The following is a 22,748-nucleotide window of genomic DNA, read 5'->3' as shown; positions in this document are numbered from 1 at the left end:
AGTGGTGGTGGTAGAGGGTGGTAGTGGTGGTGGTAGAGGGTGGTAGTGATGGTGGCAGAAGGTGGTAGTGATGGTGGTAGAGGGTGGTAGTGATGGTGGTAGTGGTGGTGATAGAGGGTGGTAGTGATGGTGGCAGAGGGTGGTAGTGATGGTGGCAGGTGGTAGTGATGGTGGCAGAGGGTGGTAGTGATGCTGGTAGAGGGTGGTAGTGATGGTGGTAGAGGGTGGTAGCAATGGTGGTAGGGGGTGGTAGTGATAGTGGTAGAGGGTGGTAGTGATGGTGGTAGAGGGTGGTAGTGATGGTGGTAGAGGGTGGTAGTGATGGTGGTAGAGGGTGGTAATGATGATGGTAGAGGGTGGTAGTGATGGTGGTAGAGAGTGGTAGTGATGATAGAGGGTGGTAATCATGGTGGTAGAGGGTGGTATTGATGGGTGGTATTGATAGAGATAACCTCTCCTCTCTCTCTCCCCTCCTCGCCGTCTTCCATACACCAACAAGAGTCTTCGATAAAGGTAAAACTGATGTTAAATGTTCATTTATCCATTTCATTAGTCTTTATATTTATTTCTCATTGTTTTCTGTATGTAAAACTATAGTTATTCTCTATAAAATGCATTTTTTGTTAATATTTTTGGGTGTTTGGAACTGATTAATTGGATTTACATTACAGTGGACCCCTGGATTATGAGATTAATTCTTTCCAGAGAGAGTGACGTATTCCGAATTAATTTTCCCCATAAGAAATAATGGAAATCCAATTAATCTGTTTCAGACATAAGTGTCTTTTTCCACACCGTCCAATAAGCGTGACATCTATAGTAGGCAAATTATTAGAATCAATTATAGCTGAGTTTATAAGAAGCCATCTGGATAAGCATAATCTGATTAAGTATTAAAAAAATGTTTTCTACCGATGGAAATTGTGAAGTAGATTAGTCATTTCAGACCCCCAAACATACACCAAATGCACTTACATAAATACACTTACATAATTGGTCGCATTCGGAAATCGTTATGCGGGGGTCCATGTATTACACATGAAATATACATATACCCACACAGAAAACAATGATACATGAAGAATAAAACAATAATAACATCACACTTACTTTTATTGAAGACATGGTGATGTATGGAAGATGGGAGGAGGGGAGGATGGAGGAGTTTACAGTTGTTTGGAAGGGTAATCCCCTTCCATAAAGACTTCAAATTACTTCTCTCCTTTGTTTTTTAATGCCACTAGGACCAGCTTGAGAGTCATTGGACCCCTGTCACTCTATTGAGTGTTCCAGAGAGGTCTGTTTCTGGCATATGTTAGCAATTGTTTTGGGAGACAGGACAAGATAGTCCTTCAATATGACACTAATATCAACTATACGGCTTATTTATCTAGCACAATTCATCTTATATGACATAATAAACAATATTAATAACATAGAAACATGATATATGCTCTAGAATGAATAAAATATGGCATTAGAATGTCACGAGTGGTGGCATGTTTGTTGTTGGGTGTATAAGGGCCACTGAAAGAGGAGCCTTACATAGTGGTGGTGAAGGCGGCAGCAGAGGTGGCGGTGTTAGTCAGTAGCCCTGTATATCTCCAACAACAATGAAGGAGTCAGTTTCGTGCTGTCCTTTTTCTATCGATTAATCGCTTAACTTACTTGCTACAGTTAATGCTACACTTTATCGCTGACTGGTGCTATAGCCTTTATAGACTCCAGTTGCTTTAGTATCATACATATTGCAGAATCACTAAAAAAGGCACATTGTTCCCTCTCTCTCAGCTCTTTACCAAAGGGCTGGCTGGAACTAGAAGCTTTCTTTCTGCCCATGGTGGCTTATTTAGCAGTTAAAAGCACTAAAAAGAATGGAATAATACAAAATGCATCATATTAACGCGTGGAATCGTCCTCACTGACTGGTAAACAATGGCACGCTGGGCAACTCAGGCCCCGACACGAATGACTTATACCGAGTTCAGTGATGTTCACCGAGCCAATATTTTGACGCAAATATGTTACTTATTCCGATTGTTACTTATTCAGATGATGTCTTAATCTGGGGGTCCACTGTATTTCTTATGGGAAATGTTGCTTCAGTTTTCGTCAAATTTGGTTTTCGTCAGACTTTCTGGAATGAATTAATGATGAAATCCGAGGTTCCACTGTATTCTCCTCACTTAGTGACGAATTTGTTTAACGACATGGTCTTAAGAACGGAACTCCATCATTAAGTAAGTAGAGCCTGTATTTACAATTTACATTTGTAAAATAAATGGAGCAGAATTCTTCCTCCGTAAACCATGCGTGTCGTAAGAGGTGACTAAAATGCTGGGAGCAAGGGGCTAGTAACCCCTTCTCCTGTATACATTACTAAAATTAAAAAGAGAAACTTTTGTTTTTCTTTTTGGGCCACCCTGCTTTGGTGGGATTTGGCCAGTTTGTTGAAAGAAAGAAAAAGATTTGCAAAACATTTTACTAACCTTGACATACTTCCATTAAGCTACAAAGAGCAACCATTTCAATGTTATTTTCTTTTTCCTGCATTGGCTATTTCCTTCCAAGGTAGTGGCTCAGAGGTAAAGATTCACCTTGATCAGTCAGTAGTCATCTTACCAGAAGTGTGAGGTCATTTGAATTATGTCCACACACTTCTGGCAAAACAGCTAGTAAATGAATGATGATAAATACATTTCATCATTTGTGTCATGCTACCTTGATAAGAAACAGAAAACATGGCAATAAAAGTTGTATCTGGTTTCCTCTTAGCAGCATAATAAGAGTAAATGGTGTGTTTACATGTATTTTTACAGATTGAGTTTGCTACTGTTGAAAAGTATATTTACAAATTCGACAAGTATTTGTCCATATAAAGTCAAATTTCATGATGAAATACATATTTTCTTACCTTAATTTTGTCTTTCAGGAGTAGCAAGCAAGATTCTCACAAAGCTGGTGATCAAGAAGCATCAGTAACAAGAGAAAGGTCTAGAGAGCCATTGTTAACAAGAGAGAGGTCTAGGGAGCCAGCTATGACGCGGGAGCGCTCTCGAGAGCCTGGCTTGGTAAGAGAGCGATCTCATGAGCCTGCGGTAACTCGGGAGAGGTCTCGAGAACCATCTGTAAACAAAGACAGAAATAAGGAATCGGCTAGTGCCAAAGATGTATCAGGAGAGTCATCCTCACCGAAAGAAAGATTAAGAGAACCTAGAACCCCCAGATCTGAAGCAAAAACTAGAGCTGCTGCAGCTAAAACTGAAGGTGTAGAAGTAAAGACACGAGCTAGTACTAAAGAGGATAAAGCTGAAAGTTTAGAAATAAAAACTCGTTCAAGTACTAAGGATGATAAGAAAGAGGATAAAAAGGAAAAGGAAGAAAATGATGAGGGAAGCACTGAGGAGGAGATAGAGATGGTAAGACTTTCTAATTATTTTTGTAAGGTTAATTTTTCTTACCTTTATGGAGGGACAGTTGCAGTGCAATTTCAGGCACAGCTAATAAGCTGTCATTAGTTATCTCTAGAGGTAAACTACCTTATAGTTTTTGTTTATCCTTTTCATTACAGTGCCTTGAGGAAATCACAACAGATTTACTTGAATCTTGAAATAATTGTGTATTGCCATTTGGCATTGTTTTTTTACATGTGCTGTAGCTTGTTGGTTGGTTTGGGAACTAATTGTCCACTCATTGTGAATTTTTATATTTGGATGTTAGCAATTTTTGGTAACAAAAATTAGGCTGATAATCTTTCTGGGTTAGCTATGATGAAGCACTAGAACACAACCTGTGAAAAATACCCTACAATAACAGGAGAGATCTCGCTACTACTCCTTAACTCAGTTACACCTTTTACCTTTTTCTCCAAGTGTAATCCCATTTGTTATGGCCTATATAAGCAGGTTTCACTGTGTCTCGTAAGAGGCGACTAAAATGCTGGGAGCAAGCCCTTCTGTATAAATTACTAAATGTAAAAAGAAGAAAGCATTAGTAAGGTATCCTTCTTTCTTGAGCCTTGGTGGGAGATGACCAATATGTTAAAAAAAAAAAAAAAAAAACTTCCTAGTCTGGAAGTGAGTCTTTCACAACTTATTAGGTGAAGTAGACTACTCCCCATTGCACCAGCATTTGGAAGGTTATGTTTTTTGTGTTGGTGTCACTTTCATTGCTGCCTTTGAGCTGCACTGCATGGCAGTGAACTGAAGCTCACTCGATTGGGTTAGTCAGAACATAACCTCATAAGTCGAGGTGCACCTGTATATTTACTTTCTAAAAGAGGAGTGCCGAATACATTTAGATACTATGAGGAGGGAACTGAGGATGAATGATTATAAGTATTCTAATAGTTTTGCATAGTGGTTAATTATACCTGGCAGAGATAGTCTTTTCATTTAACTTAGTCAGTGTTTAATTTACTTTTTTTCTTAAAATGTGGAGGGCATAGAAAAATAATTCATGCCTAACAGTACTTCACAATTTTTTTTACAACACGTGATAATTATTTAGCTTTACAAAAAAAAAAAAAAAAATGCAGAGTAAAATATGCAAAATTGCCTTAGCAAAATATGTGAGGTTTAATAATTTTTATTTTTATTATCACACTGGCCGATTCCCACCAAGGCAGGGTGGCCCGAAAAAGAAAAACTTTCACCATCATTCACTCCATCACTGTCTTGCCAGAAGGGTGCTTTACACTACAGTTTTTAAACTGCAACATTAACACCCCTCCTTCAGAGTGCAGGCACTGTACTTCCCATCTCCAGGACTCAAGTCCGGCCTGCCGGTTTCCCTGAACCCCTTCATAAATGTTACTTTGCTCACACTCCAACAGCACGTCAAGTATTAAAAACCATTTGTCTCCATTCACTCCTATCAAACACGCTCACGCATACCTGCTGGAAGTCCAAGCCCCTCGCACACAAAACCTCCTTTACCCCCTCTCTCCAACCTTTCCTAGGCCGACCCCTACCCCGCCTTCCTTCCACTACAGACTGATACACTCTTGAAGTCATTCTGTTTCGCTCCATTCTCTCTACATGTCCGAACCACCTCAACAACCCTTCCTCAGCCCTGTGGACAACAGTTTTGGTAATCCCGCACCTCCTCCTAACTTCCAAACTACGAATTCTCTGCATTATATTCACACCACACATTGCCCTCAGACATGACATCTCCACTGCCTCCAGCCTTCTCCTCGCTGCAACATTCATCACCCATGCTTCACACCCATATAAGAGCGTTGGTAAAACTATACTCTCATACATTCCTCTCTTTGCCTCCAAGGACAAAGTTCTTTGTCTCCACAGACTCCTAAGTGCACCACTCACTCTTTTTCCCTCATCAGTTCTATGATTCACCTCATCTTTCATAGACCCATCCGCTGACACGTCCACTCCCAAATATCTGAATACATTCACCTCCTCCATACTCTCTCCCTCCAATCTGATATTCAATCTTTCATCACCTAATCTTTTTGTTATCCTCATAACCTTACTCTTTCCTGTATTCACCTTTAATTTTCTTCTTTTGCACACCCTACCAAATTCATCCACCAATCTCTGCAACTTCTCTTCAGAATCTCCCAAGAGCACAGTGTCATCAGCAAAGAGCAGCTGTGACAACTCCCACTTTAATAAGTTTAATAAGTTTAATAATAAGTTTAATAATAGGTTTAATAAGTAAGCTAAAATAACCAAGATGAAGAGCACACTATTTTTCAGTACTATTACCTTGTATGATGCCTACATCATTAGCAGATAACAAGTATCAATAATCTGATCATTCTGTCAACCAGGAGACATGCTAAGGTAGTGGACTGCAGGGGAAGGGAGGAGCGGCAGTTGTAGACATAGCTTTGGTAGAGTCAAAGTGGCTGAATATTCCCTCTGCATTGGGCATGCATGTAAATATATTTTAAAGCATTTAAAAATTGTTGTAAGTATTATTTGATAAGCAGAAAATCTATATTTTTTTAATTTTTGTACCTTAGGCTCAGACTCGATCATCATCTAAACGTGAGGAGTGCCGTGAGAAAGAAGAATGCACAAAGAAGATGACTACACCAACAAGAAAAACAAAGATAGAACGTTCTGTCAGTAGTAGTGCTGCTGCTGCTGCTGCTGCTGCTGCTGCTGCTGCTCCTCCTGCTGCTCCTCCTCCTCCTCCTCCTCCTCCTCCTCCTCCTCCTGCTGTACCTCCTGCTCTTGCTACTAATAATATATCTGCTGCTACTGCTACAATTCTTTGTGCTGATGCTACTGCTACTACAACCACTACTGCTGCTACTGCCACTACTGAAACTATTACTACTATTAATGCCACTGTTACTGTTGCTTCCACTACTACTACAGCTACTAATACCACTACTGCTGGTGTTACTACTGTTGCTGCTGCTGCTCCTGCTACTGTTTCTGCTGTTGCTGTTACTACTGCTGCTACTGCAGCTGCTGCTCCTGCTGCTGCTTTTACTGCTACTACTACTGCTGTGTCTGCTGCTGATACTATTACTACTACCACTACTACTATTACTACTACCACCACTACCACCACTACTACTGCTTCTTCTATTGTTGCTGCTATTTCTACAGCTGCTACCTCTGCAACACCTTTAGCAGCTGCATCTACTGCAGTTAGTGTGTGTACTCCAGCTCCTACTCCCACTCCAACTCCTACTCCAGAAAATGATGATGATGATGAGGATGATGATGATTCCACAGTGTCTAGTACACCTACCTCTGCCCCTACCTCTAGCTCCAGTGGCACTTCTGTAAATACTAGTGATAAGAAGATCAAGAAGAACAAGGTAACCAAAGGTGGCCCAGGGCAAACAGGTGTGCCCCTGCCAGCAGAAGATTCTCCAGGTGCTAAGAAACGAGGCCGTAAGAAGAAGGTGGAAGGGGAAGTAGAGCCGCCTTTGTTAGTATGAATTTTATGTTTAAAAGTTGACTTTTTTTTTTTTTTTTTTTATTAGTGAGAAGAGTCTGCATGTTCTTCCTGAGCTCACCATAAACAGAAAATCCTCATACATCTTAAAAGCATACAAATAGGTAAAATGGGTCATTACACATAAGTAAACAGGAACAGCTGGACAAGTTCATTCTTGGAAGCATTACTGTGCAAGTGTCATTTTTGAGTGTTTCTCTCCATGGTACAGTCAGGAACAGTAACATTGCTCAAAAATGAAAAGCCTTTGAAACCAGTCACAGGTAATATGGGTAGAATTATGGAGGATGAGCAAAGATTTAGTAGGAAAGAGAATGTGTGGGCTATTGAAGTATGTAAGTGAACAATAGTTGGATGAGTGAAAACAGCTGTTGCTGCATTTATGGATTTGGAAAAAGGGGTTTTAATTGGATAGATAAGATATTGTGAATGTCTGATGAGAAAATGTGGGTTGGGAATTGTGGTTATTGTTGCACAGTCTTGTTGGTATATAATTAAGGTTGACAGGGTCTAAAACTTGTACACTTACTGCCTATGTTAACACATGCATCTAATGACTGAAACACGTTACAGCCCACACATCTCGTTCCCAATGTATGTACGTATGTATGTATGTACTTCATAACCTGTTTCTTGTTATACAAGCACATCTATACTCCTGATGTCCTCTGCTTAGTTTTTAGTAATGTTTATATATTTTTATTCAATTCCTAGTCATTTGGGCACAGTCTACCTCTTTTATCTTATTTCACTGTTCTACAACTCTAATATCTTTTTGATACTGATTTTTCTAATTTTAGTTGCTGCTTCTTATTTCTTCTTGCTAATGGTGCTAAGATTTGTTTCCTGTATTTTTATATAGCTTTATTATTTTTCTTTTATGTGAAATGCTCAACCAGTGTGGGTCATTCTAGGCCAGGAATGGTGGAGACTTAATCCTCCTGTGTGCTAGTCATGTGACTGACTTGCTAGATTTCACTCTACTTCTTGCATATGATTATCATGTTTCCTGTAAGCTAAGAGTGTGTTTAATACTTTGTCTTAATAACTCATAATTGTAGTTTATATTAGGTAGTAGGTTGGTAGACAGCAACCGCCCAGGGAGGTGCTACCGTCCTGCCAAGTGAGTGTAAAACAAAAGCCTGTAATTGTTTTACATGATGTTAGGATTTCTGGTGTCTTTTCTGTCTCATAAACATGCAAGATTTCAGATACGTCTTGCTACTTCTACTTACACTTGGGTCACATTACACATGCATGTACAAGCATATATATACACACCAGTTTGGGTTTTCTTCTATTTTCTTACTAGTTCTTGTTCTTGTTTATTTCCTTTTTTCTCCATGGGGAAGTAGAACAGTTCTTCCTCCGTAATCCATGAATGTTGTAAGAGGTGACTAAAATGCTGGGAGCAAGGGGCTAGTAACCCCTTCTCCTGTATACGTTACTAAAGTTAAAAAAAAAGAAACTTTTATTTTTGTTTTTGGGCCACCCTGCTTTGGTGGGATATGGCCAGTTTGTTGAAAGAAGAAAGAATTGTAGTTTATCTTCAGACTTTTCTGTCTTGTCCACGTATTCTTTTTAGGCGAGGACACCACACTACCACTTCATTTCCAAATTTTGATCCACCATACATTGAAAATATTTTTTATAACATTTCCTTTTCCATATATCCGAAGGGTGTTTTGTAGTTTGCCAGTGTAACATATCATTGTCCAAAAAGTCAATATTTTTTAATTATTTTATTGTTTGTTGTTTACTTCTCAGACTAGATATGTCTTAATTGCTTTGTGTAGCTTTTTATTGTATATTTTGCATGCTTTTGTAATGGTTAAAGTGGCTTGTTTCTTTTTATTCATTCATCTTTTCTCAAATGTAATGAGTTGATGAATACATGTATTTCTTTATATTTAGGAGAGAGATGATATTAAAATTTGTTTTGCAATATTTCCGAACTGCACGTAAATATTGTTATTTGTGGTCTGTACAAAATTAATAATTAATTTATATTTTGCCACACAATAGGGGGAAGGCACTTATTCCTGCACATGTTCCTGTGAGTGTTGGAGATAAGCTACGGGTGCTCTATGGACCAAGTGCTAAGGAGTCGAAGGTCACATATGAAGCAAAGGTAATGGCAAGTTTCAAGATTAGTAATCATCAGTCTTGGTACTGGTGGCAGAGAGCATATATAGTTTTTTTTTTTTTTTTTTTTCAACAAGTCGGCCGTCTCCCACCGAGGCAGGGTGACCCAAAAAAGAAAGAAAATCCCCAAAAAGAAAATACTTTCATCATCATTCAACACTTTCACCACACTCGCACATTATCACTGTTTTTGCAGAGGTGCTCAGAATACAACAGTCTAGAAGCATACACATATAAAGATACACAACATATCCCTCCAAACTGCCAATATCCCAAACCCCTCCTTTAAAGTGCAGGCATTGTACTTCCCATTTCCAGAACTCAAGTCCGACTATATGAAAATAACCGGTTTCCCTGAATCCCTTCACTAAATATTACCCTGCTCACACTCCAACAGATCGTCAGGTCCCAAGTACCATTCGTCTCCATTCACTCCTATCTAACACGCTCACGCACGCTTGCTGGAAGTCCAAGCCCCTTACCCACAAAACCTCCTTTACCCCCTCTCTCCAACCCTTTCGAGGACGACCCCTACCCCGCCTTCCTTCCCCTATAGATTTATATGCTTTCCATGTCATTCTACTTTGATCCATTCTCTCTAAATGACCAAACCACCTCAACAACCCCTCTTCTGCCCTCTGACTAATACTTTTATTAACTCCACACCTTCTCCTAATTTCCACACTCCGAATTTTCTGCATAATATTTACACCACACATTGCCCTTAAACAGGACATCTCCACTGCCTCCAACCGTCTCCTCGCTGCTGCATTTACCACCCAAGCTTCACACCCATATAAGAGTGTTGGTACTACTATACTTTCATACATTCCCTTCTTTGCCTCCATAGATAACGTTTTTTGACTCCACATATACCTCAACGCACCACTCACCTTTTTTCCCTCATCAATTCTATGATTAACCTCATCCTTCATAAATCCATCCGCCGACACGTCAACTCCCAAGTATCTGAAAACATTCACTTCTTCCATACTCCTCCTCCCCAATTTGATATCCAATTTTTCTTTATCTAAATCATTTGACACCCTCATCACCTTACTCTTTTCTATGTTCACTTTCAACTTTCTACCTTTACACACATTCCCAAACTCATCCACTAACCTTTGCAATTTTTCTTTAGAATCTCCCATAAGCACAGTATCATCAGCAAAAAGTAACTGTGTCAATTCCCATTTTGAATTTGATTCCCCATAATTTAATCCCACCCCTCTCCCAAACACCCTAGCATTTACTTCCTTAACAACCCCATCTATAAATATATTAAACAACCATGGTGACATTACACATCCCTGTCTAAGACCTACTTTTACCGGGAAATAGTCTCCCTCTCTTCTACACACCCTAACCTGAGCCTCACTATCTTCATAAAAACTCTTTACAGCATTTAATAACTTACCACCTATTCCATATACTTGCAACATCTGCCACATTGCTCCTCTATCCACTCTATCATATGCCTTTTCTAAATCCATAAATGCAATAAAAACTTCCCTACCTTTATCTAAATACTGTTCACATATATGCTTCAATGTAAACACTTGATCTACACATCCCCTACCCACTCTGAAACCTCCTTGCTCATCCGCAATCCTACATTCTGTCTTACCTCTAATTCTTTCAATTATAACCCTACCGTACACTTTTCCTGGTATACTCAGTAAGCTTATTCCTCTATAATTTTTACAGTCTCTTTTGTCCCCTTTCCCTTTATATAAAGGGACTATACATGCTCTCCGCCAATCCCTAGGTACCTTCCCCTCTTTCATACATTTATTGAACAAAAGTACCAACCACTCCAACACTATATCCCCCCCTGCTTTTAACATTTCTGTCATGATCCCATCAGTACCAGCTGCTTTACCCCCTTTCATTTTACGTAATGCCTCACGTACCTCCCCCACACTTACATTCTGCTCTTCTTCACTCCTAAAAGATGGTATACCTCCCTGACCAGTGCATGAAATTACTGCCTCTGTTTCTTCCTTAACATTTAAAAGTTCCTCAAAATATTCTCGCCATCTACCTAATACCTCCATCTCCCCATCTACTAACTCCCCTACTCTGTTTTTAACTGACAAATCCATATTTTCCCTTGGCTTTCTTAACTTGTTTAACTCACTCCAAAATTTTTTCTTATTTTCATTAAAATTTCTTGACAGTGCCTCTCCCACTCTATCATCTGCTCTCCTTTTGCACTCTCTCACCACTCTCTTTACCTTTCTTTTACTCTCCATATATTCTGCTCTTCTTATAACACTTCTGCTTTGTAAAAACCTCTCATAAGCTACCTTTTTCTCTTTTATCACACCCTTTACTTCATCATTCCACCAATCACTCCTCTTTCCTCCTGCACCCACCCTCCTATAACCACAAACTTCTGCCCCACATTCTAATACTGCATTTTTAAAACTATTCCAACCCTCTTCAACCCCCCCATTACTCATCTTTGCACTATCCCACCTTTCTGCCAATAGTCGCTTATATCTCGCCCGAACTTCCTCCTCCCTTAGTTTATACACTTTCACCTCCCTCTTACTTGTTGTTGCCACCTTCCTCTTTTCCCATCTACCTCTTACTCTAACTGTAGCTACAACTAAATAATGATCCGATATATCAGTTGCCCCTCTATAAACATGTACATCCTGGAGCCTACCCATCAACCTTTTATCCACCAATACATAATCTAATAAACTACTTTCATTACGTGCTACATCATACCTTGTATATTTATTTATCCTCTTTTTCATAAAATATGTATTACTTATTACCAAATTTCTTTCTACACATAGCTCAATTAAAGGCTCCCCATTTACATTTACCCCTGGCACCCCAAATTTACCTACTACTCCCTCCATAACATTTTTACCCACTTTAGCATTGAAATCCCCAACCACCATTACTCTCACACTTGATTCAAAACTCCCCACGCATTCACTCAACATTTCCCAAAATCTCTCTCTCTCCTCTACACTTCTCTCTTCTCCAGGTGCATACACGCTTATTATAACCCACTTTTCACATCCAATCTTTATTTTACTCCACATAATCCTTGAATTAATACATTTATAGTCCCTCTTTTCCTGCCATAGCTTATCCTTCAACATTATTGCTACTCCTTCTTTAGCTCTAACTCTATTTGAAACCCCTGACCTAATCCCATTTATTCCTCTCCATTGAAACTCTCCCACCCCCTTCAGCTTTGTTTCACTTAAAGCCAGGACATCCAGCTTCTTCTCATTCATAACATCCACAATCATCTCTTTCTTATCATCTGCACAACATCCACGCACATTCAGACTTCCCACTTTGACAATTTTCTTCTTCTTATTCTTTTTAGTAATCTTTACAGGAAAAGGGGTTACTAGCCCATTGTTCCCGGCATTTTAGTTGACTTTTACAACACGCATGGCTTACGGAGGAAAGATTCTTATTCCACTTCCCCATGGATATAAAAGGAAAATTAATAAGACCAAGAACTATTAAGATAAAATCAAAGAAAACTCAGATGAGTGTGTATGAATAAATGTGTATATGTATGTGTAGTGTGACCTAAGTGTAAGTAGAAGTAGCAAGACATGCCTGTAATCTTGCATATTTATGAGACAGACAAAAGACATCAGCAATCCTACCATCATGTAAAACAATTACAGGCTTTCGTTTTACACTCACTTGGCAGGACGGTAGTACCTCCCTGGGTGGTTGCTGTCTACCAACCTACTACCAACAAATATATAGTTAACTTGTATATATAGAAGGGGTGTGTAAAAGTAGAAAGTTGAAAGTGAACATGGATGTGAGTAAGGTGATGAGGGGATCAAATGATTTAGATAAAGAAAAATTGGATATCACATTGGAGAGAGGGAATATGGAAGAAGTGAATGTTTTCAGATATTTGCAAGTTGACTTGTCAGGAGATAGGTTTATGAAGGATGAGGTTAACAACAGAAATGATGAAGACAAAAAGGTGAGTGGTGCTTTGAGGTATCTGTGGAGACAAAAAAAATGTTATCCATGGAAGCAAAGAAGGGGATGTATGAGAGTATAGTGGTACCAACACTCTTATATAGGTGCAAAGCATGGGTTGTAAATGCTGCAATGAGGAGGAGGCTGGAGGCAGTGATGTCATGTCTATGAGCACTGTGTGGTGCAAATATTATGCAGAGAATTCATAATGTGGAAATTAGGAGGTGTGGAGTTACTAAAAGTATTAGTAAGAGGGCTGAAGAAGGGTTGTTGAGGTGGTTTGGTCATTTAGAGAGGATGGAGCAAAGTAGAATGACTTGGAGAGTGTATAAATCTGTTGGGGAAGAAAGGTGAAGTAGGGGTCATCCTTGGGAAGGTTGGAGGGAGTTGGACTTCCAGCAAGCATGCATGAGCTTGTTAGTTGTGAATGGAGACTAATGGTTTTTGGGACCTGACCAGCTGTTGGATTGTGAGTAGGGTAATATTTTGTGAAGGGATTCAGGGAAACCGGTTAGCCAAACTTGAGTCCTGGAGGTGGAAAGTATAATTCTTTCACTTTAAAGGAGAGGTTTCAGATATTGGCAGTTTGGAGGGATATCTAAGCTGTTGTATCTGAGTGCCTCTGCACAGACAGTGATTGTGTATGAGTGATGGTGAAGTGTTGAATGATGATGGAAGTTATTTTTTTTCTTTCTTCTTGGGTCACCCTACCTCTGTGGGAAACAGCCGACGTGTTAAAAAAAAACTAGATTAATCTCTAATTTTTTTTTTTTTAATTTCAGGTGTTAGAGGTAGAAGAGGAAGGTAATGCACCAATGTACTATGTACATTATCTTGGCTGGAATACCAGATATGATGAATGGATTAGAAGACCACGCATTGCAGAAAACATCACTTGGTCACAGAACAGAGCAAGGAAGGGTAGAGCTGCTGCTACTAAAGAGCTCAAAGAAAAGAAGGAGAAAGAGAAAGATTCCAAAAAGGAGGATAAAGAACAAATAACCGTATGTTCCGTTCTTCATTTTAAATAGATGCTGATAGTTATCCTTCTCAGGTGGAGAACTTTGTCACTTTTGCAATTTTATTAATGATTTGGTTGTCTGTTTCTTTACTAGATAGTTCTTCGAAGATGCTTCTGGACAATTTCATATTTGAAACATTTACATGGGGTCATAATGCCAAAATTCTTGTGGGAATTAGAGTGGGCTAGGATGGGGGTTAATTAGAAGAGCAAAAGGATCATGGCTTTATGGGAAGAGATAGCTAAAACAAAAAAGGGCATAATGAGTATTATGTTTAATGTTGCATCAGTTTTTAAGTTTTTAACTCCTTCAGGATCCATGCCGTAGATCTATGGCTTTACGTTGAGGGTCCAAACCGTAGATCTACGCCATGAGCTCAGCTCACTCTGATAAGCTGTGAGTGGTAAATTTGGGCCTAGATATGAGAGAATATATCTATGTGGTAAGTGTGCACCACATAAAACAAATCCTGCAGCACACAGTGCATAATGAGAGAAAAAACCGAGACCATAATTTTCGATTAAAACAGACTTTGCAGTGTTTTTTTGTATGGCTTTTTTTTATAGTTGTATTTGCAATTTCTTGGTCTCATTTGATGGAATGGAAGATGTATTACAGAAACAGAGATGATTTTGATTGGTTTTAGTACTGAAAATTGCTTGAAACTGAGCTCAAAGTAGTGGAAATGTTAAATTTTTGCTAAGTTCAAGAGTAAACAAATGACCTCACATGTCTAATACATGCCTGCTGGTGGGTCTAATATACATTCACAAATGTGGTGATATTATTTATACAATTATTACAATATTGCATAACAGTAAATCTTCTATTTTTTGGTTGAATAAAAATTCATTATGTGAATAAAAAATTAAAATGGAATTAATTTTTAAAGCCTGAAAATGCAACTAATGAACAGAGTAAATGTTAGTTTAGTGCCAGGAATGCCTGCACAGTTTATTCTGGACCCTGTTTTGAAATTGGAATACAGTGGACCCTCAGTTATCGGCCGTAATCTCTTCCAGAAGGTCGGCCGATAACTGAAATGGCCGAAAACCGAATTAATATTTCCCATAAGAATTAATGGAAATACACTTAATCCGTTCCAGACAAAAATATTCACAAAAAAAAAAATAATTTTTTTTAACAATAATGTAAGTTTTACATACCTTTATTGAAGGCTAATGCTGGCTTCTGGAAGATAGAGAAGAGGAAAGAGGGAGGAGTTAGCCCTTTCAGGGTTTCGGCCGTACTAGTACGGCTTACGTGCCAGTGTCCATGACGTAGTAGTACGCATAAATTCTAGCGCCTTCAAATCTAGTGAGAGAAAGCTGGTAGGCCTACATATAAAAGAATGGTTCTATGTGGTCAGTGTGCGCAGTATAAAAAACTCCTGCGGCACACAGTGCGTAATGAGAAAAAAAACTTTGACCGTGTTTTTGGATTAAAACAGTGACTTTGCACTATATTTTCATAAGGTATTTATTGTTGTATTCTAGTTTTCCTGATCTCATTGTATAGAATGGAAGACATACTACAGAAATTGAGATGATTTTGACTGGTTTTACAATGAAAAGTACCTTGAAATTGAGCTCAAAGTAGCAGAAATGTTCGATTTTTACCAAAGTTCAAAAGTAAACAAATCATGCTAAGCATCCGATACACGTCAACTGGCGAGTCTAATATTTTTTCACAAGTGTGCCGATATTATTTATACCATTTCTACACTAATGCAGTAGTCTGCATAACACTAAATCTTATTTTTTTTTGTGAGAATAAGAATTCAAAGTAGAAGGCAAAATAAATGTAAGAGGGGCCTGGGGACGTGACTGATGAACAGAGGAAATGTTATTTTAGTGCCAGGAATCTCTTGTTTATTCTGGACCCTATTTGGAAATTGGCATCTTTTGAAATTTGTGTGAAATTGGCAAAATTGCTAAATTCTGACCACTGTATTGGATAGTTGAAATCAGTAAAATGGTGGTTTCCCGTACTCATTCGATAGAAAAAATGGAGTTCTAGCGAAATAGTTGTGATTTTTGTCGACTAGTACATTGGAATTGGCCGAAAATAGGGCTCAAAGTGGGCAAAATCGCCGATGCATAAACATTGTTGAGACTACTAACTTCGCGAAAGCATAATTCCATAAGTTTTTCATCAAATTTCATACTTTTGGTGTCATTATGATCGGGAAAAGATTCTCTGTCTTTTCATAAGAAAAAAATAATTTTTTTTTTTTTTTTGAAATTTGAGGGACCCTGAGAACAAGTCTCTGAGAGGGCTTGTGGACCCTGAAAGGGTTAGTGTTTGGAAGAGGACTTCCCCTCCATACAGACTTCAGGTAGCAAAGCCTTCTCTGGGGTTACTTCTCTTCTTTGTCTTTTAATGCCACTAGGACCAGCTTGAGAGTCACTGGACCCCTGTCTCGCAACAAATCTGTCCATACAGGTTTGTTTCTTGCATCTCTCTAAGATTTCCCTGACATGGGACAGGGTTTTGTCACTGAAAATGTTGCAGATATGGCTTGTTTCAGCTTGGTCAGGGTGGTGGTTCTCTACAAAAGCATGGACCCTATTCCACATTGCACACACCTCTTTAATCTGTCATTTACTGCTACAGTACATTCATTGCTAACCTTAAAATATTTGTAGTCTTAATGTAGCGTAAGAGGTGAGTAGTATTAATTTGTAGGAAGTCAGTGTAGGTAGCAGTAGATGTAGGCACAGTACACATATGTAGCCCCCTCCCCCTCTGGGCTACACTACACAGCCATATTACAATACACAGACATATTATTACACTACACAGCCATATTATTACCATGTTCACCGAGTTTAATCGTTTCTAACAACTACCTTTTGATGCCATCATAAACAAAGGGAGAAGTAATGAATAATTCATGCCGAGAATTGTAAACAAACGCATATGAAGGGCGGTTACTGCACCAGTCGCCAGATTCACAGTTTTCTCTAACGCTGCATCAGAGAAAACGTAATGTTTACTCTCCATCCCACTCTCCACTCAATAACATATAAACATTACATGTTTATGTGCTATGTTTATATGTTACATGATATGTAACGTGTTTCTTATATAATTTTGAAGAAAATATCGTAGATGGACTAATGAAAATGTCTATGTTAGCATAAAATAAGACATTTAATGTGGCAAAGAGTGATTATTAAACATACATAGCATATAATAAACATTACATGTTTATATGCTATGTAACGTGTTTCTTATTTAATTTTGAAGACGATATAATAGATGGATTATTGAAAATGTCTATATTAATGTAAAATAAGACATTTAATGTACAAGTGATGATTATTAAATATACATCGCATATAAACATTGCATGCTTTTATATACTATGTAACGTGTTTTTTTGGGCACATGGTTGCTTATTTTGCAGTTGCACTCAATCAGTAACCACAAAAAGCAATGGATTATAGCAAAATGTTTGGATAAATGAGCAGAAGCTTCCTCACTCACCCAGAGACAAAGTCAAACTGACTCGCAAGCGGCCCCAGCCGGCAGATGGACGCCTCCCAAATGGCCGATAACCGAATGAACGGCTGATAACCGGGCGCCGAAAAACCAGCCGATAACTGAACCGGCCGATAACCAGGGGTCCACTTTATTTTGAACTTTGCATTAACCCTTTGAGGGTCGACAGGCCCTCTCCGAAACTCGTTCTCAGGGTCGGCCAAATTTCAAAAAAAAAAAAAATTATTTTTTCTTATGAAAAAATAGAGTTTTTTTTTCTAAACATTATAGGATAAACAAAAAAAATTTACCATCAATACTTACGGAGATATGGATGCATGAAGTTTGCAGAAAATGAGCCGCGTATGGCAACAGCGGCGACTGCCGCTCACCCGGTAAACTTTAGTTTACTTGTATTTGAAGGTTTGTTGTTTTTTTCACTATTTTATTTTTTCACATAACTTATGTGGCCTGTGAGACCAAAGTAAGGTGCAATGTACATATATACACTAGTTGTATACAACACAATAAGCACACAAACATAATTATCAATATATTGTTTACAAAACTTGTTTACAAAAACAAACAATACAAAACATTGTTTATTATTATTGTTCTATAATATATATACCAATATACAGTCACTGAACATATTCCTATTAGTTCTGCAGCTTGTGTAACTCTGAAACATGGTGTCATACACAATGGTGTTTTATCTTTCTCCCTCATTCTATCTCTTTCAATCTGTCTCTCTCTTTCTATCTGTCTATCTATCTCTGTCTTACAGGTACACATAAATACAAGTATACATAGTATAAATTACCTAGGATAACCCAAGAAATCCAGACAAAGTGCTATACTCTGCTTGAAGATGTGAGTAAAAATGATGACACAGTCTTGTGGCTCTCTGAGACAGAGAGCTAGACGGATAGACAGATAGACAGGGAGATTGACAGACAGACAAATAGACAGACAGAAATGTTAGTGTACCAGTACCAGTGTACTAGTGTTCCACCCTCCTCCTCCTCTTCTTCCTCTTCCTCCTCTTCCCCCTACTCTTCCTCATACTCTTCCTCTTCCTCCTCTTCCTCTTCCTCCTACTCTTCCTCTTCCTCCTCCTCCTCTTCCTCCTCCTCCTCTTCTTCCTCTTCCTCCTACTCTTCCTCCTCCTCCTCTTCTTCCTCTTCCTCCTCTTCCCCCTAATCTTCCTCGTACTATTCCTCTTCCTCCTCCTCTTCCTCTTATTCCTCTTCCTCCTACTCTTCCTCTTCCTTCTCCTCCTCTTCCTCCTCCTCCTCTTCCTCCTCCTCCTCCTCCTCTTCTTCCTCTTCCCCCTACTCCTTCTCCTCCTTGTCCATAGTGTAAATTACAAGGAGTCCGCAGCTGTCAAAGTGACATATTAGCTCATTACTCTTTCCCCCTCGGCCTGTCAAAACAATGGGGTCGGATGCTGCTTCCCCTCCTCCATTCTATCTAATTATCTTTCTCCCTCATTCTATCTGTCTGTCTATCTCTGTCTCACAGGTACACATAAATACAAGAATACATGGTATAAATTACCTAGGATAACCCAAGAAACCCAGACAAAGTGCTATACTCTGCTTGAAGATGTGAGTAAAAGTGATGAGGCAGTCTTGTGGCTCTCTGAGACAGAGAGCTAGATGGATAGACAGGGAGCTTGACAGACAGGCAAATAGACAGACAGAAATGTTAGTATACCAGCAAAAACAAAGGGAGGGCGATGTTCATCTCATCTTTTGGCATCAGCTCTACCCTCATTTACCCTCATCAAACGTCAGCACTTATCAGATGTTATCTCCCCTTATCTTGTTACTGTCATGGGTGAACATTTATTATTACATATTATTATTATTACCTATTATTATTATTATGTATTTATTATTATTATTATTATTATTATTATTATTATTATTATTATTATTATGTATTATTATTATTATGTATTATTATTATGTATTATTGTTATCATTACGTATTCTTCTTCTTCCTCCTCCTCCTCTTCCTCCTCCTCCTCTTCTTCCTCCTCCTCCTCCTCTTCTTCTTCCTCCTCTTCCTCCTCCTCCTCCTCCTCCTCTGCCTCCTCCTCCTCTTGCCTCCTCCTCCTCTTGCCTCCTCCTCCTCTTGCCTCCTCCTCCTCTGCCTCCTCCTCCTCCTCCTCCTCCATTCTTGGAACAAGTTTGAAGATCTTGTAGTTCATAATCACTATCACTATCATCACCAATGCTCACATCTGAGTCTGGGATTTTGGGAAATAGGAGTTTCCTCTTTGATTCTGGTACAACTGAACGACGGCCCAGCACCAGAGGTGGAAGGCTGTGGGTTGTCTGGGTTTTCCTCACTATTACCCATATTATGGTCATTAGTTTCGGTCAAAACCTCACCAGAACCTTGAAACTCATCTTCACTGTCACTTCCATCTGTATTAGAACTGTCACTGGGGAACAAAAGTGTCCCAATTCGCCGAGGAGTGAGGAACTTCTTACCACAGGGCACGGTGGAAATTGTGTACTATGATGGCATTCCCACAATGCACCACTGGGTCCCAGATTTTTTTCCTACTGCGCACACCCACCACACAGACCCATTCTCTCACATCTAGGCTTATCAGCCTTTTCCTGTGAGATTTGAGGCCGCTAGAATTTATGCGTACTAGTACGACAAAAACCCCTACGCGTAAGACGTACTAGTACGACGAAAACCCTCAAAGGGTTAAATTGGCCAAATTACCAATTTCCGATCAGTTTGTTTTGTAGTTGAAACAGTTGACTTAGCGATTTCTTGTGCTCATTCGATAGAACAGAAGTAATACTAGTGAAATAGCTAAGAATTTGGTCGACTGGAATAATGTAATTGGCCTAAAATTGAAGTCAAAGTCGGCAAAATCGCCGATGCACGAATGTCGCTGACACATCAAAATTCACGAGAGCATAATTTCGCCAGTTTTCCATCAAATTTTGTACTTTTTGTTTTATTACCTTCAGAAAAAGATTCTCCACCATTTCACCAGAAAAAATAACAAAATAATTTTTTGAAAATTCTTGGACACTGGTGCACACTTTGAAATTTGGCCTCTGGACCCTGAAAGGGTTAAACTCCAGTACAATATTTAGGGGCTTAGTAAAGCTCTGTATTCATTTAGTTCTAAATGAATGGTGCAGATAATTTAGCCTGTCAATCAAAGGCAATTCAATGTTAGGAGGCCTCAGTTGTTTGCCATGTACTAGTTTATTTTGTGTACTTTGAGCCTAGGTATTAATTGTGTTATTTAGAGAAATAGTGATCCTTGCCATGATGGTAGCTATCTTAAGGTAGTATTTTAAGTCGATATTCTGTGTCTATACTATGTCGTACTGGCCAGGTTGTGGCAGCGACCTCCAGAATTCTTATTTTAATTTTGGAGTGAGATAAACAAGTTAAGAAAGCCTAGGGAACAAATGGATTTATCAGTTAAAAACAGAGTAAGGGAGTTAGTAGATGGGGAGCTGGAGGTATTGGGTAGATGGTGGGAATATTTTGAGGAACTTAAATGTCGATGAAGAAAGGGAGGCAGTAATTTCATACACTGGCCAGGGAAGTATAAGATCTTTAAGAAGTGAAGAACAACAAGATGTGAGTGTGGGGGAGGTGCATGAGGCATTACATAGAATGAAAGGGGGTAAAGCAGCTGGAACTGACGGGATCATGACAGAGGTGTTAAAAGCAGGGGAGGATATAGTGTTGGAGTGGTTGATATTTTTGTTTGATAAATGTATGAAAGAGGAGAAGGTACCTAGGGATTGGCAGAGAACATGTATAGTTCCTTTATACAAAGGGAAGGGGGGACAAAAGAGATTGTAAAAATTACAGATGAATAAGTTTACTGAGTATACCAGGAAAAGTTTACGGTAGGGTTATTATTGAAAGAATTAGAGGTAAGACAGAGAGTAGGATTGCAGATGAGTAAGGAGGTTTTAGAGTGGGTAGGGAATGTGTAGATCAAGTGTTTACATTGAAGCATATATGTGATCAGTATTTAGATAAAGGTAGGGAAGTTTTCATTGCATTTCTGGATTTAGAAAAAGCATATGATAGTGGATAGGAGAGCAATGTGGCAGATGTTGCAAGTATATGGAATAGGTAGTAACCTACTAAATGCTGTAAAGAGTTATGAGGATAGTGAGGCTCAGGTTAGGGTGTGTAGAAGAGAGGGAGATTACTTTCCGGTAAAAGTAGGTCTTTAACAGGGATGTGTAATGTCACCATGGTTTAATATAGTTATAGATGGGATTGTAAAACAAGTAAATGATAAGGTGTTGGGGAGAGGGGTGGGATTAAATTATGGGGAATCAAATACAAAGTGGGAGTTGACAGTTATTTTTTGCTGTTGATACTCTGCTTATGGGAGATTCGAAAGAAAAGTTGCAAAGGCTAGTGGACGAGTTTGGGAGGGTGTGTAAAGGTAGAAAATTGTAAGTGAACATTAGATAAGAGTAAGGTGATGAGGGTATCAAATGATTTAGGTAAAGGAAAATTGGATATCACATTGGAGAGAGGAAGTATGGAAGTGAATGTTTTCAGATATTTGGGAGTTGATGTGTCAATGGATGGGTTTATGAAGGATGAGGTTAACCATAGAATTGATGAAGAAAAAAAGGTGAGTGGTGCGTTGAGGTATATGTGGTGACAAAAAACGTTATCTGTGGAGGCAGAGAAGGGATTGTATGAAAGTATAATGGTACCAACTCTCTTATATGGGTTTGAAGCTTGGGTTATAAATGCTGCAGCGAGGAGGTGGACAGAGGCAATGAAGATGTCCTGTCTAAGGGCAATGTATGGTGTAAATATTATGCAGAAAATTCAGAGTGGTGGAAATTAGGAGGTATGGAGTTAATAAAAGTATTAGAGGGCTGAAGAGGGGTTGTTGAGGTGGTTTGATCATTTAGAGAGAATGGATAAAAGTAGAATGACATGGAGAGCCTATAAATCTGTAGAGGAAGGAATGTGGGGTGAGGGTCGTCCTCGAAAAGGTTGGAGGGAGGGGGTAAAAGAGGTTTTGTGGGCAAGGGGCATGAGCTTGTTAGATAGGAGCCAATGAAGATGAATGGTTTATGAAACCTTATGAGCTGTTGGAGTGTGAGCAGGGTAATATTTAAGCAGGGTAATATT

General features: G+C 39.0%; 1 protein-coding gene across 7 annotated transcripts in view; it reads left to right on the top strand.

Moving 5' to 3' along the window:
- LOC128705515 (uncharacterized) overlaps positions 1 to 22,748 on the top strand; it is a 246,038-nt gene that overhangs the window by 158,699 nt on the left and 64,591 nt on the right. For 6 of the 7 annotated variants that reach the window (XM_053800705.2, XM_053800711.2, XM_053800693.2 and 3 more), the window contains 4 exons: positions 2,933 to 3,419; positions 5,993 to 6,918; positions 8,971 to 9,076; positions 13,857 to 14,078. In XM_053800705.2, coding sequence (XP_053656680.2) covers positions 2,933 to 3,419; positions 5,993 to 6,918; positions 8,971 to 9,076; positions 13,857 to 14,078 — 1,741 coding nt within the window. The remainder of the gene's footprint in view (positions 1 to 2,932; positions 3,420 to 5,992; positions 6,919 to 8,970; positions 9,077 to 13,856; positions 14,079 to 22,748) is intronic. The other variant, XM_070092288.1, reaches the window with a different exon arrangement.

Source organism: Cherax quadricarinatus, chromosome 3 (genome assembly GCF_038502225.1).
Source record: "Cherax quadricarinatus isolate ZL_2023a chromosome 3, ASM3850222v1, whole genome shotgun sequence".
Taxonomy (NCBI): domain Eukaryota; kingdom Metazoa; phylum Arthropoda; class Malacostraca; order Decapoda; family Parastacidae; genus Cherax; species Cherax quadricarinatus.
The sequence above is the reverse complement of the archived record's forward strand: the minus strand, read 5'-3'. Positions and strand labels throughout refer to the sequence as shown.